This window comes from Parasteatoda tepidariorum, chromosome 2 (genome assembly GCF_043381705.1).
Source record: "Parasteatoda tepidariorum isolate YZ-2023 chromosome 2, CAS_Ptep_4.0, whole genome shotgun sequence".
In the NCBI taxonomy this organism is placed as follows: domain Eukaryota; kingdom Metazoa; phylum Arthropoda; class Arachnida; order Araneae; family Theridiidae; genus Parasteatoda; species Parasteatoda tepidariorum.
The window spans coordinates 18,089,253-18,104,145 of record NC_092205.1 but is presented as its reverse complement, the minus strand read 5'-3'; the positions used below and the strand labels follow the sequence as shown (position 1 = coordinate 18,104,145).

Genomic DNA, 14,893 nt, shown 5'->3' with positions numbered 1-14,893 from the left:
TATGTGGGCCATATTTATGAAAACTGAGTAATAAATTTTGGAAAAATTTTGCTATATAATGCTAGACCATGTTTATTAGTCTAAAAATAAGTTGAGTCTTGAAATTTTTTTAGAGTGGCACCCATGAATTTATATTATTACGAAGTTTAACTGTATTTTGTTAGAAAATATTAAGGAAACTAAATTAGAATTCAGAAAACTAAATATACAATATTTAAGATCTCTTCAGATAAATACAATACTTTAATTCCGATTTTAAACATATGATTAACAAAAATATATAATCTTTTCAGTAGTAAATCTGTATTTTGCTGAATCTCCCTTTAGGCAGGACACAGTTTATGGTCAAAAATTATATAGTATTATTAATAAGTGTGTTTAGAATATATAGGGAAGGAAAGAATGCTCACATCTTTTTCCTCTCTTAATTTAGACAAGTTTTCTTCAAGCTCTTGTATTTTTTGTCTTAGACTGGAGGTTCCGTCACTTTCTTGAGTCTCCACTGAATCAGTCAATGCTTCTTTTCCGTCCAATATTTCTTTTATGTTGTTAAATTTATTATCCTAAAACAAATTTAAGATGAGATTTTAAGTTTAAATACAAGATAAAAAAAATTTATATCAAACACACATTAATGTAAGATGTTTATGCGGCACAAATAATAACATCCCCGACCATGGTTGAATATCAAGTATCTCAATAGCCATGGTTGGAATACCACATAATTTTGAGCCCGATCAGATGTCAATAGCGCTGAAATCGGAACCACTTTCTCCAAACTTCTACATTCGACCAAGAGAAACAATAATGAACCACTGTATAAGCTAACAGCTATAAACTTGTTACTTTGAAAAAAAAAACATATTATACTATAGTACAATATGTTAACTCTCTTCATCCATTTTCCTGAAACGCCTGATCAACCAGATTACCAAGGCAGCGGCTAAATTTTGGAGGTATATTTTTTTAGCCCACTATAAGCAAAGCAGAAATATATATATATATATATATATATATACACACACACAAATGAGTGTGTGTGTTTTTTTTAAATAGATTCAATATCTGTGTAAGAAATAGTCATCAATCAACGAGACTATTATCCTCGAGGAGAAATTCTAGCAGTGCAAAAACTATAAAAAATATTTTCTGGAACTATGGAAATTCCATAGTATACCTTCCATAGGGAATGTGTTCATGTTATAAATAACTAAAAGAATATGAGTTAACTAGGACATGTTTGACCAGCTATACGTCTTTTCAATTTAAAAACAATATTTTAGGAAATGCGACTTACGTGCGATTTAGTAAGAAAATCTTCTAAGCGCTTAAAAATAGAGCCTTTCTGTTGCAACTGCATCTATAAAATTAGACAAAACAATAAATTATAATCAAATAAGTTAATAATGAAAGTAATATCTCAATCAAAAGATGTAAAACAAAAAACTTTTGAGGTAGAATTTCTAAAAAAACTACAGATTTAAAATTTTTTTCAACTGGATTGAAAAGTTAATACGTTTATAATAATCAAATATTAAAGAAATTTTTATAAATACACTTTCAAAATTTGAAGAATGAACAAATAAATTAAATAATTTATTTGTTGTACAAAATTAAACATTTAAAAATAATGTAATGAAAAAAATTTATAAAACACTTTGATGAGAGAGGTTATTTTGTGTAATAATCATTCATAATAATTTTATCTATTGATAGATAAAATAGCGAATTCCAAAACGAGAAAAGAGTTATATTTGAACAATCAAGGCATTTAATTAGGATCACCTGCATAAAGGAAAAATAACAACATAATATGATGTTCAGAATTATTCTTATTTTTTCCTTAAGCGCGAACTATCTCACTTTTTGTATCCTCTATTATTATTCTTTACTCCTCACTATTTATTTGCGTTTTGAATATTGATTATCGAAAATTTGTAACTGAGAGGAAATCCTATTAGAATTAGCACAATTGTCCAAAATTGATTGCTAGTTTACAAAATATATTTATAATTCAAAATTTATGAAATAATATTAAATCCCATGTATACATAAAACATATTAAATTAAGATATATAAATAAAAATTAAGATATATAAATAAGAACATGTTACCTCCAAATCACTTTTTAAAATCGCACCTTCCTCTACTTGAAATTGCAAATCTTCCAATTTCCTGAAATAAAAGATTTTTTCTTCCTTTCAAGTTTTTAGGTTAGAAGAACTGAATCATAATCCATAAAATAAACAACAGAACATTCTAATCAATACATAATGAAAGAGGATCCTTAGATCAAAAATTGGTTCTGTTCCTTATTTTATGCATTGTACAAATAATTAAAATGAAACATAAATAATTTTATTTAAATAAAATAACAGCTATCGCAATAAATATATAGTGTATTTAAGAAGATGACAAGTAATAACAACAATTTCCCTTTAAAATATTTTTCAAAATTATTTTTAATTCTATAAAAGTGAAAAGATAGTAAAAAATAAAATAAACAAAAAATGATCTATTTCATCATCTTACATTACAAAATTTCAAACAATGCTATATATACAGTAGGGAACCGATTATCCGGAACGATCGGGACCATCGATATTCCGGATAACTGATTTTTCCGGTTTTCTGAATCGCTACAAAAACCCGTTTTTTTATAGTTAAACCCAACTAAAAAAAAAAAAAAAATTGGAAATANAAGTTATTTTTCATAATTATTGCACACAATGAAAGTATTTGACTGACTGAACTTCAAAATCTAATTGTGTAAACAAAATTTGGATTATTAAATCTGAATGTTCTTTAGTTTGTATTTCCCCTCCCACATTTTGAAGTGTTAGGCAGAGTTAAATTAAGATAATCCTTTTAAAGATTGAAATTTATAGATCTAGGATAAAATATTATGGATGAAATATATAAAAAATAGAGCTATGAATGGCTCTAAGAAAAAAAATTGTGGTGCATTTCAGCAATTGGTGTAAAAAGATATAGGTTAGGTGTTATTTTATTATTTACTTATTTTTTGTTTCCTGTAAAAAATAAACCAACCAAATAAAGAAAAATAATTTTTTTTAAGGAAAAATAATTATCATTGATTTAATATGTGGACCATATTTATGAAAAGTGAGTAATAAATTTTGGAAAAATTTTGCTATATAATGTTAGACCATGTTAATTAGTTAAAAAATAAGTTCAGTCTTGAATTTTTTTTAGAGTGGCACCCATGAATTTATATTATTACGAAGTTTAACTGCATTTTGTTAAGAAATATTAAGGAATTCAAACTAAATTATATTTCAGAAAACTAAATATACAATATTAAAGATCTCTTCAGATAAATACCTTACTTCAATGCCACTTTTAAGCATATGATAAACAAAAATATATAATCTTTTCAGTAGTAAATCTGTATTTTGCTGAATCTTCCTTTAGACAGAAAGCAGTTTTGAAAAGCAACTCATTATTTTATGGCCAAAAATTAAATAGTATTATTAATGAGTGTGTTTAGAATATATAGGGAAGGAAAGAATACTCACATCTTTTTCTTCTCTTAATTTAGACAAGTTTTCTTCAAGCTCTTGTATTTTTTGTCTTAGACCAGAGGTTTCGTCACTTTCTTGAGTCTCCACTGAATCAGTCAATGCTTCTTTTCCATCCAATATTTCTTTTATGTTGTTGAATTTATTATCCTAAAACAAATTTAAGATAAGATTTTAAGTTTAAATACTGATAAAAAAAAAAGATTTATATCAAACACACATTAATGTAAGATGTTTATGCAGCACAAGCAATAACATCCCGGACCCTGGGTGAATACGTAGCCCTGTTTTTCAGAACTATCTCAATAGCCATGGTTGGAATATCACATAATTTTGAGCCTGATCAAATGTGAACATGGAACCACTTTCCCCAAACTTCTACATTCCACCAAGAGATACAATAATAAACTGCTGTATATGTTAACAGCTATAAGCTTGTTACTTTGAATAAGAAATATATTATATTATAGTACAATATGTTAACTCTTTTTATCCATTTTCCTGAAATGCCCCGATCAACCAGATTACCAAGACTGAGGCTAAATTTTGGAGGCATATTGTTCTGGCCCCCTACATGTGCAGCAGTATGTATATGTGTCTATGTATGTAATATATGTAATACACATAATATAATACATATATAATATTATGTATAATATATATATTATACATAGATAGATAGATACAAATGAGTGTGTGTGATTTTTTAATAGATTCAGTTTCTGTGTAAGAAATAGTCATCAATCAACGAGACTATTATCCTCGAGGGAACCATCAACTTAATGGTTCGATAGTCAGGAAGGAGAAATTCTTGCAGTGTAACAACTATAAAAAAATATTTTTGGAACTATGGAAATTCCATTGTATACCTTCTTTAGGAGATGTGTTCATGTTATACATAACTAAAAGAATATGAGTTAGCTAGGATATGTTTGACCAGCTATAAGTTTTTTAAATTTAAAAACAATATTTTAGGAAATACGACTTACGTGTGATTTAGTAAGAAAATCTTCTAAGCGCTTAAAAATAGTGCCTTTCTGTTGCAACTGCATCTGTAAAATTAGACAAAATAATAAATTATAATCAAATAAATTAATAATGAAAGTAATATATTAATTGAAATATGTAAAACAAACAACTTTTGAGGAAGAATTCCCAAAAAAACTAGATTTAAATTTTTTTCTTCAACTTTATTGAAAAGCTAATATGTTTATAATAACCAAATATTAAAGAAATTTTAATAAATATACTTTCAAAATTTGAAGAATGAAAATTTAATGAAAAAAATTAATAATAAATTTTGATGTGAGTGGTTGTTTCGTGTAATAATCATTCATAATAATTTTATTAATTGATAGATAAAACAGAGAATTTCAAAACAAGAAAAGAGTTAGGTATATTTGAACAATCAAGGCTTTTAATTAGGACAGATCAAACACCTGCATCGAGGAAAAATAACTATGTAATGAGATATTCAGAATTATACAAATTTTTTCCTTCAGCCCCAACTATCTTATCTTTTGTATCCTCAATCATTATTCTGTATTCCTCACTATTTATTTGTATACTGAATATTGATTATCTAAAATTTGTAACTGAGAGGAAATCCTATTAGAATTAGCACAATTGTTCAAAATTGAATGCTAGAATGCAAAACATATTTATAATTCAAAATTTATGAAATAATATTAAATCCCATGTGTATATAAAACATATTAAAAAAAATTAAGATGTATAAATAAAAACATGTTACCTCCAAATCACTTTTTAAAATCGCACCTTCCTCTACTTGAAATTGCAAATCTTCCAATTTCCTAAAATAAAAGAATTTTTTTCCTTTCAAGTTTTTTGGTTACAAGAACTGAATCATAGTCCGTAAAATAAACAACAGAACATTCTAATCAATACATAATGAAAGAGGATCCTTAGATCAAAAATTGGTTCTGTTCTTTATTTTATGCACTCTACAAATATTTAACATTAAACATAAATACTTATATTTAAATAAAATAATAGCTATCACAATAAATATATAGTGTATTTAAGAAGATGACAATAACAAAAATTTCCTTCTAAAATATTTTTTTCAATTAAAATCCAAATATATTTATTTTCAACAAGATTGGTTTATAATTTATTTAAACATTTGCTGCTTAAACGAAAAAAATTATCATTATTTTAACTAATTTTCTTATGTACTTTTACAGGGATTCCAAATAAACTCATTATAAAAAAAAAATTAAGCAATGTTTACCGTTTTTCAGTTGACAGTTGTTGCTCCAGTCCTCTTTTGAGCTCATCAAACTGCTGTTGCTGACCCGNGTTCCGGTTTTTTGGTTTTCCGGTTTCCGGATAACGGGTTCTGTACTGTATATATATATATACAAAAATTTAGAAGAATAAACAAAATATTGGAAACAAAAGGTATTTTTTTAATTTATTTAAAAAGATACATAAATAGGCTACAAAATTAGGTATATATGGTTGCTTTTTCAACTACAATGAGCTATCATTTGTTTATTTTATAATTATCTCCATTCGTTTACTTATTTGTTTTTTTACAAAACCGCTTCAATAGTTTAAAAATAAGCCAAACTGGCTACAATTTAATTTTAAATCCAAATATATTTAATTTCAAGCAGATTGGTTTATAATTTATTTAACAAAAAAAAAAATATCATGATTTTAACAAATTTTTTTTATGTACTTTTACAGGGATTTCAAATAAATTCATGATAAAAAAAAATTAAACAATAACCGTTTTTCAGTAGACAGTTGTTGCTCCAGTCCTCTTTTGAGCTCATCAAACTGCTGTTGCTGACCCGAAAGCTCTGTGTTTTTCCTTTCAATCTGTTCAAAACCAAAATCAATTAATGGTGTACAAATACAAATCATTCAGTAAGAGAAAAAAAAGTTTTTTTTCCTGAGAAAAAATGTATTATTACAAAAACATATATATAATGTTTTAAAATGAGTTATTTAACAGAATGATTGTAATGCTGTGAATTTCAATTATGTAAATTCTAATTATCCTGATAGCCCAAGATCAGTATCATTTTAAGGAAGAAAAGAGTAAATAGGTAATGTATGGCCTTCACGAATTCGTTTTAACTGATTGACTGAATTCTTTAACTGAAAACAAGTACAAAACAGAGTAATCCATACACAATTCTTGGAGTCGTTAAAAATATGTTATAAACAAAACTTTTTTCCTTTGTGATATAATCATTTTTTGACAAATTACCTGATTAATTGATTATCAGGTTTGGGTCTGGCCTCAACTAAAATAGATAATTTTAATTTTACTGATTTCTTTTAAAATCAGTCTGTGCAATACTACTCAGAAACTCAATGGAATTTGATGCCTAAAAAAATTGCACTAAAGGGCTAAAGACAAGCTACTTTAAAAGGAAATCTATGTCCAATAACTATTTAAAAAAATAATAATTAGAACCAACTTGTAAATAATATTTTTTAATACTAAAATAAAATTCGCACAGTATTTCTTTAAACATAAGTTAAACTTAAATAAAATGAATTCTGTGATGGAAAAAAAATGGCACAAAATCATAAAATAAATTTTTAAAAAATACCTCTTCGCAGCGACTTGTTAACCTAGCAACTTCACCTCTTCCAAGATCATGCTCCTTTAGAAGTTGCTCAATGTGCTGCTCTTTTTCTTTAAGGGCTTCCTATAACAGAAGTGTCAATAAGCAATAAATTCAAAAACACATTTAGACTATGGTTTTTTCATGATCTAAAAAAAAAACTCCTACAAATGCTCTTAAAAAATTTTCTTAAAATACCCTAATAATTAAATGAAAATATTAATCTAGATCAATGCTTTTCTCTTTAAAATAACTTTCTTTTAAGACAATATATAAAGTGATGCAATACACATTCATTACAGTTGAAAATAAATGTCAAATGCTAAAATAACAAACAAAAAAAAGGAAAATATATTGACTCCTTTACATTTTCCTTCTGTATATAAATTTTAATGAACATAAAAACTTCCTATATTAGTAGATATTAGAATTATATTAAATATTTAAATGTCTTTTGATATTTTTAAAAGAAATGAGCTTCCCTTGTCTAAAAGTAAATTTTTATACCCGAGAAGATTTGAAAGTTGTAACAAAAATTACTTTTAAAGATCTTATGAACATAAGACAATATAAAAAGAAAAATTGGTTGAAGGTGGTATTGTAAATTACATAATAAATGCAAAATGTAAATAAAAATCTTGCATTTAAAGTAATTAAAGTGACTAAAAGAAATAAGAGAAACAAAAAAAAATATTATCCCAAAAAATTTCAAAGAATCTGTCAAAAATGCACCGAAATTTTTAAAAAAATATCCTAAAAATCTTTTTTAAAAAAATGCCACGAAAGGGAAAAAATGTCAAAAAAATACAAATGTCATCAAAATTTGGGCCTGTTATCACTAATCAAATTGATGAATTGAAAAAATAATCCTATTGAATGCTTACCTCCAAAGCACGACTTGTAGTCATTATTCCTACTCCGGTTGTTCTAGACTTCTGAAATAGAAAAGAAAAAAATGATAAAGGGGGAAAAGACAATATAGAATGCATGTATTTCATTAAAATTATAAGAATGAAAAGTCAGTAATATTAATTTTGAGAACAACAAAAAAAGGAATAAGCAAAATTTTTAAAATAATTTTACGAAAATTACAGTATAAAATATTGCAGTTTCACTAAAAATCTCAGTAAAACACTAATTTGCACAATTTCAGGAACTAAAATTCTCTATGACTATCTTCACAAACTGAAGAAAAATCTTGGACTCTTTTATCATTGTAATAATCTTATTCCATAAACATAAGTATTAAGATTATACAAAACTAGTTTATTAGCAAAATTAAGTATTAGTTCTTTATTTAACTTTATTATGTCATTAAAGTTTGGTGAACAACAAAAATAAACTTTGAGGCTATTGACCTTAAAGTACTTCATTGTTGCTAACATAACATTGGCATTATAAAAAAAAAAGCAAAGACATATCTATTTTAAAAACAATAATTAGTCTCCGTTTTATGAATAAATTTTCTGTTCATTCACTTAACTATTCAGTTCTAATTAAACTAAACATCATGAAAGAATATAAATAACTTTGCAGAGGGGAGGCAACACTTGCAAGACTTGTACGGATAAACTTTACAATTGCTGAGTTTTCAATGAGAATAAAAAAGGGCAGGGCACTTCCTCTTATAAAAGGGCACTTTGAATTTTGAAAGGACACTCACTCAACACCATAAAAATGTATCAAAATGCATAATATTACATAATAACTGAATTTTACCCTCAACAATTATTAAATTGCCTTCTAATACTATTTTATGCGTAGATTTAAAAGTAATTCTCTCTCATTATCAAAATAAGAGAAAGGTTTGTAGTTTATAAAAATAATTAAAGGCATACTAACAGACATATATACTTCTCAGAAAAAGTAAATAAAAAAAATTAAATGATAAATAACTTAAAAGCTTATTTTTATAATTTAGCCTTAAAATTATGAGAAAATTAACATTTAAAGATGCATTTTAAAAAAAAAATTTTATTAAAAAAAATAATTTTGAATTTTAAAACCACTTAAAAAATTATTGATATCCTCCATAGGGCAGAATTTTTATTTCATTTATTTATTCATCTAGGAGCACCAGCTGTTTTGGGGCTAGTACTGACATTAAATTGTTTAAAATTATGAAGAATAAGTAATTTAAATTATGCTTAGATAAACTTGAATTACCTGAGTATTTGTGAGGGATGTCACCCCCAATTTGACACGACTAGATTTGGAGCAGTTACTCACAGAACTGCTTATAGATTCTCTGCTCGTAGACCTCCGAATGGGTGCACCCCGCACAGAAGGCGTGCGAGAGCTAGAAGTACCACCCACAAGTGAAATCTTATGAATTGGAGAAAACAAACCATACTTCATGGGGCATGTAAAATACCTTTAAACAAAAACATTTAAATTAGAAACACACACAGAAATTTTAATACTAACGAAATCAGCTTAAGTAATTAGTTGAATAATATTCTAGTATAAAAGCAACAAGTGAAATAAAATTTGTTGAATATTTTGAATATTAAATGCAAGCTAATTATTTAAAAGTAAGGAAGATATTTTGCAAGGCTAGAAATCTAAAAGAAACCAAATTCTTCTAGAACACAGGAAGAAACAACCCATACAATAATTTAAATGTATTATAAAAGTCTTTCCAATATAAACAAATGAAATATAGCACCAGAACGTTTGAAATGTTTTAAAAGAAATAACTATTTTCAAACTATTTACTTCAGTTTAATTAAGAATTTTAAAACTGATAGGTATAAGTGTCAGTTTAAGTATTCATACATAACAATATTTTATTATAAAAATTAGTAAGCTTTTTTAATTGTGAATTTAATATAGGATTTTTAGTAGTGTACAAGATTCATACAAATCTTACAAATTAAAAATTAAGAAGTTCTTAAAGACTACTTTCTCTTTTTTTCTCACCTTACCAATTATTTTTTTTTTAATAGCTGTTAGTTAATTTATTTTTATTAAGTAATTTTTATGGATAATTATTATAGTTTTTTTTCAACTTTACCTCATACCAATAATATAGCTAAGTTTTTATTATTTTTCAATGATGACTAAATGTATTTATATATAAATAATATTTATTAGTGACTTTTTTTTTTGTCTAATATTCAGTATTTGGCAAAATCACTCCTCTTTACATCTCTCGTAGAAATGGATAAAATTTATCAAAATTATATTATTAAATTATGTGCAAATATCAAAATTACTTGCCATATTATTTTAAGAAATTAAAATACTTATAATTCGCAACAATATTAATAGACATTTCAATTCTTAACACAGATTTCAAAAATTTTCGAGAAATAAATAGTTATTTTAATAATAAAAAGATTATTAAAATAGAACTTATATTTAACTTATATTATTAGAATAGAACTTATTATTTTAATAATAAGTTCTATTTCAGAAATATGGTATAAAAATTTTATTTTTGTAGGTGTGAGAACAACGAAACAAGGAATGTTTCGGATTATAATAAAGCTAGATACAAAATTCACATTTTTATGTTTTTTAATCCAAGAATTACTACCTATTGTCAATTCTTAAAAATAAATTAGAAAGTTTGATTCATAAATCCAGTGAATATGAAATACAATATTTGATTCTAGAATTTTGTGAATATGAATCATGATGTGTGATTTCAAAATCATGTGAATATGAATCTCAATATGTGACTTTCAAGTTGCATGAATACAAATCTTGGTGTTCTATTTAAAATAAAGCGAATAGAAACCAATGTGGGCATTTTTTAATTGTGTAAATATGAATCATGATGATGTTTAAATATCGTGAATACAAATCATGACATGCAATTTCAAAGTTGTGGGATTATGAATTGTGATGTTTGGTTTTAATCATGCGAACACAAACCACAGTGTAAGATTTTTAAATTGTGTGAATATTGATCAAAATGCTTAATTTTCAAATTGATCACATTTTTTAACTTTCAAATCCCACAAATATGAGTCATGATGCGTGATTTAATTACTAGGCAGACAGTTACTTCCTTACTAGGGAAAAAAAGATAATTCCTTTAACTCTGTCAATTGCAAGAAGTTTATTGCATGAAACAGAAAAATATAAGTTAGGTCAGATGGAGGATTAAGGTAAACTGGCAATAATTTATCACAAAAAGTGAAATTTTTTACCTTTTTCCAGCAACTGATCCATCATTTTTTCCAACTGGTTCGTCAAGTTCTATTCCAGCCCATTCACCCTTTGCGAAATCAGTCTCTCCAATAAATCTCAACACACCTGTTTTAACACCAGTTGTAGAACTTGCAACAACTCTTTTACCCAATCTAAGTTTGGAGCACACTTCTCTGGTGGCACTGGTAGGAGATGTAACAGAAGTACCAGGAGTTCTGCTATTAACAGGAGTTGCCAAACCCACACCACTCCTCAGGCTAGCTATACTTGTGGTGCTACCCATGGTGGCACCAGCATTCCTAAGATTAGTTGTGCTGCCCATAGTGTCACTAGGAAGGGCTCCCATGGTTCTTGTCAGTTTTTGTGGGCGAGCAAAAACACCATAATTGGGCTCACACTTGAAGTATTTAACTCCTGCCACTGAACCATCATTCTTTCCAACAGCTTCATCAAGAAGCACACCAGCCCAGATACCGGGAGCAAAGTCAGTTTTACCAAGGAACTTTATTAAACCAGGTTTTGTGCCATTGACCCAAATCCGATCTTCCAATTTAAAACCATGCATACTTGCAGAAGAAGCATCTCCTATTTCTGAAAAGCAGAAAATATTCATAAATATTTAAAAAGTCAAATAAAAGATATATATTATGTACCAGAAAATGTATTGGAAATATAATGTGAAATTCAGCTATAAGGAAAAGTTTAGTTTATGAAGTAGCATTTGTCAAATTTACAATTCATTCAGAAAAATAATATGTATAATGAACATTAGAAAAGGAATTGGAATTATAGTGTGACATAACCCGAATCCACTATCAATGGCCTTTAAACATGATCTCATCTCATCTCATCAGTTCCACTGACACTTCCCATTATTTCATATGACAGATTCGTTCATATAGAATTGATTACATTATTAAGTTATGTTATATTTGAATATTTCCTACCTATGAGGTAAGTTTAAAATTTTATTTCTTGCATGTCACTAATTTTTAAAAAAAAAGAAATTGAGAAATATCATTATGATAGATTTCTACAAGATTTTTTATAGATGGTAAAAATGAATAATATCCGGTATTCATAATGACGTTTATTAATCGTGCCTTTTAAATAATTTTTAAAATTACTATTACAAAAGTTAATACATGCCATATTTTCATAATTTTTTATATATTAAAGTTAAATTGTGTATTTATGTTACTTCCAACACAAATAAAAGCAGATTGCTGTATAATCCATGAACTATACGATAGTGTCGATTATCCACTGAAATTTTTTGCCGGACTGCAAGTAGCACCTGCAAATTACATATGGTCATGGATTATACTCAGAAGCTTACGGTATTAAATAAAGTGTAAATTAAAATATATATTGAATTCAAAACTTGCAGGAAGGTAGCCAGTAAAAATACCTTGACTTTTATCAATTTTTCCCTGATTTTACTAATTGAGAACATAAATTTTATTATCAATTTTTCAGTTATACCAAATATATATATAAGCTAGAAATATGAAGAAAACAAGGGGAAAAAAACGATTAAATGATGATTACTTTGTCAAATTAATTTTAATAACTCCTCTACTTACTCATTTTTTCACATTAATGATAAGCGTACAAATCCAGGTAAATGGGGATCAGGATGCAACAAAAATTCTCCTTATAGTGACAAATTAAAGATAACTTTTATTTATAGTAAGGAAAAAGATTTTAATAAACATTACAATACTAAACAAATGAAATATTTTGTTTTCTCCCATAAAGATAATGATATCCATAAGCTGCAAGATCTTATTAACAAGTTTCTTTTACTAATTTACACTTTAAAATTCTATGCTTCCATCTTGTGTAAACGAAAATGAATAAAATTTCACCAATTAAAATAAAAAATTTAGATAACTTATATTTTGTTATTAGCTTTCAAAACTATTTTTAATATGTTTAATGTTCATAATACATTCCACAGTTAAAAAATTTGTTTCCATTAAAAGATTTCAACATGATTAAAAGTTATAAATATAATAAAACTCTTGGCAGAACTATTTTAATTATAATGACATTAGCAAAAATTTAATGAAAATTAATATATCCCACATTATGAATGTCACTGTGAAGAAGAGAAATATTTTGAATTCGTTAATAAACATCATAAACATGGTAATTTAAAGATTATAGAAAACTTAAAAATAAGAAATTTAATGTTCAAAACAAAAAATTTAGACTAATTTATCATATACCAATTAATAAAATTCCAAAATACTTTCTTAATGAACTAAATTTTTGTTTGAAGACATCTTTAATAGATTCTCTTTACCTTTAGGTACGTAAACAAAAAGGAAATGGGCTGTTTATTATTACATTAAAAACTTTATTTTTAATAAAAAAGAAAATTTAAATAACAGTAACAATTCAACAAATTTATCTAAAATTAATCCTGCAATTAAGCAACTATAAAAGAATTTTGTAATTACCCCATAGACAAAACAAACAATAGTTATGCCATCTTCTGTAAAAAATCCTATGTTGAATTTTTAAATTGATAATTAATTAACAGTAAAAATTTTAAGCTAAGTAATTTAATTAATAATATTATTGACAAATAAATTTCTACTCTATAAACAGAAAATGCGAGCAAATAAATATATTTTTAATAAAATAACCAAATTTCTTTTTATTTAATAAATTAATTTGCTGTCAATTGAAAAAAAAATATTTAAATTTATCAAGTCTTAGAAAATAGTAGATTTTTAAAGCCTTACCAGAAACAAGATCTGAAGCTGAAGTTAAGTTTGATACTGATGAAGATCTTGAATGAGTACCACTATCACGACCAGAAGTAGGAATTTTAGTAGAAACAGGTATGCCTTTTGATATTTTACTTGTAGCAGCCTTTGCTGCAGTTTTCTTTTCACTCATTCTTACTGATAAACAGTTGAAAACTCTAAAAATATAAATAAAATATGACTAATAAAGAAATATATTAGTAAAACCAATCTTATATAAGAAATTAAAGGAATTTTTTCTATTTACAGTCAACTCATTATTGATTTAAATTAAACAGCATTATTAATATATTATTACAGTAGAAGAGCTATATAATGCAATTCTATACATCACAATTCTCCATAAACCTCACGAGCTCTGTGAGCGTAAACAATGTAATTAAAGTTAAGAAAATTATATCATTAAGCAAGAACTATTCATTTTTTATATTGTTTGAGTAATTATTTAAGCAGTTAAAATTTCAAAAGTTAAGCAAACTAAAATTAATTCGTTTGCTATTAGTTCTAATGCTACAGAAAATTTCAATTTTTTTATACTTTCAACACTTAATGCATATTTTGCATTTAACTTACCACTAACTTTAAAAAATTTTGGAAGATCAATTTTTTAAATAAAAAGCAACGGTTTTTGCCTAATTCGTCATAGAAGGGGACGGTGTCCCTTTAATTCGTATTTTCGTGTCATTCAATTTATTTATTTATTTTCTTTTTTTTCCACTCGTTCACAAAAAGAATATTGCCAGATCCGCAAGTTTATCAAATTTAGTAATTTATTTAATTAAAATAATTTACAATAGAAATA

At 26.0% G+C, this 14,893-nt stretch overlaps 1 protein-coding gene across 1 annotated transcript in view; it reads right to left on the bottom strand.

Moving 5' to 3' along the window:
• The window catches only part of LOC107437215 (CAP-Gly domain-containing linker protein 1), a 51,771-nt gene extending 36,933 nt beyond the window's left edge, over window positions 1–14,838 (bottom strand). The window contains exons 1-10 of the mRNA XM_043043136.2: window positions 14,665–14,838; window positions 14,068–14,249; window positions 11,311–11,902; window positions 9,317–9,524; window positions 8,035–8,085; window positions 7,136–7,234; window positions 6,301–6,392; window positions 5,296–5,356; window positions 4,532–4,594; window positions 3,540–3,692 (exon numbers count right to left, since the gene is read on the bottom strand). Coding sequence (XP_042899070.1) covers window positions 3,540–3,692; window positions 4,532–4,594; window positions 5,296–5,356; window positions 6,301–6,392; window positions 7,136–7,234; window positions 8,035–8,085; window positions 9,317–9,524; window positions 11,311–11,902; window positions 14,068–14,224 — 1,476 coding nt within the window. The 5' untranslated portion in view covers window positions 14,225–14,249; window positions 14,665–14,838. The remainder of the gene's footprint in view (window positions 1–3,539; window positions 3,693–4,531; window positions 4,595–5,295; window positions 5,357–6,300; window positions 6,393–7,135; window positions 7,235–8,034; window positions 8,086–9,316; window positions 9,525–11,310; window positions 11,903–14,067; window positions 14,250–14,664) is intronic.
• Window positions 14,839–14,893: the final 55 nt, after the last annotated feature.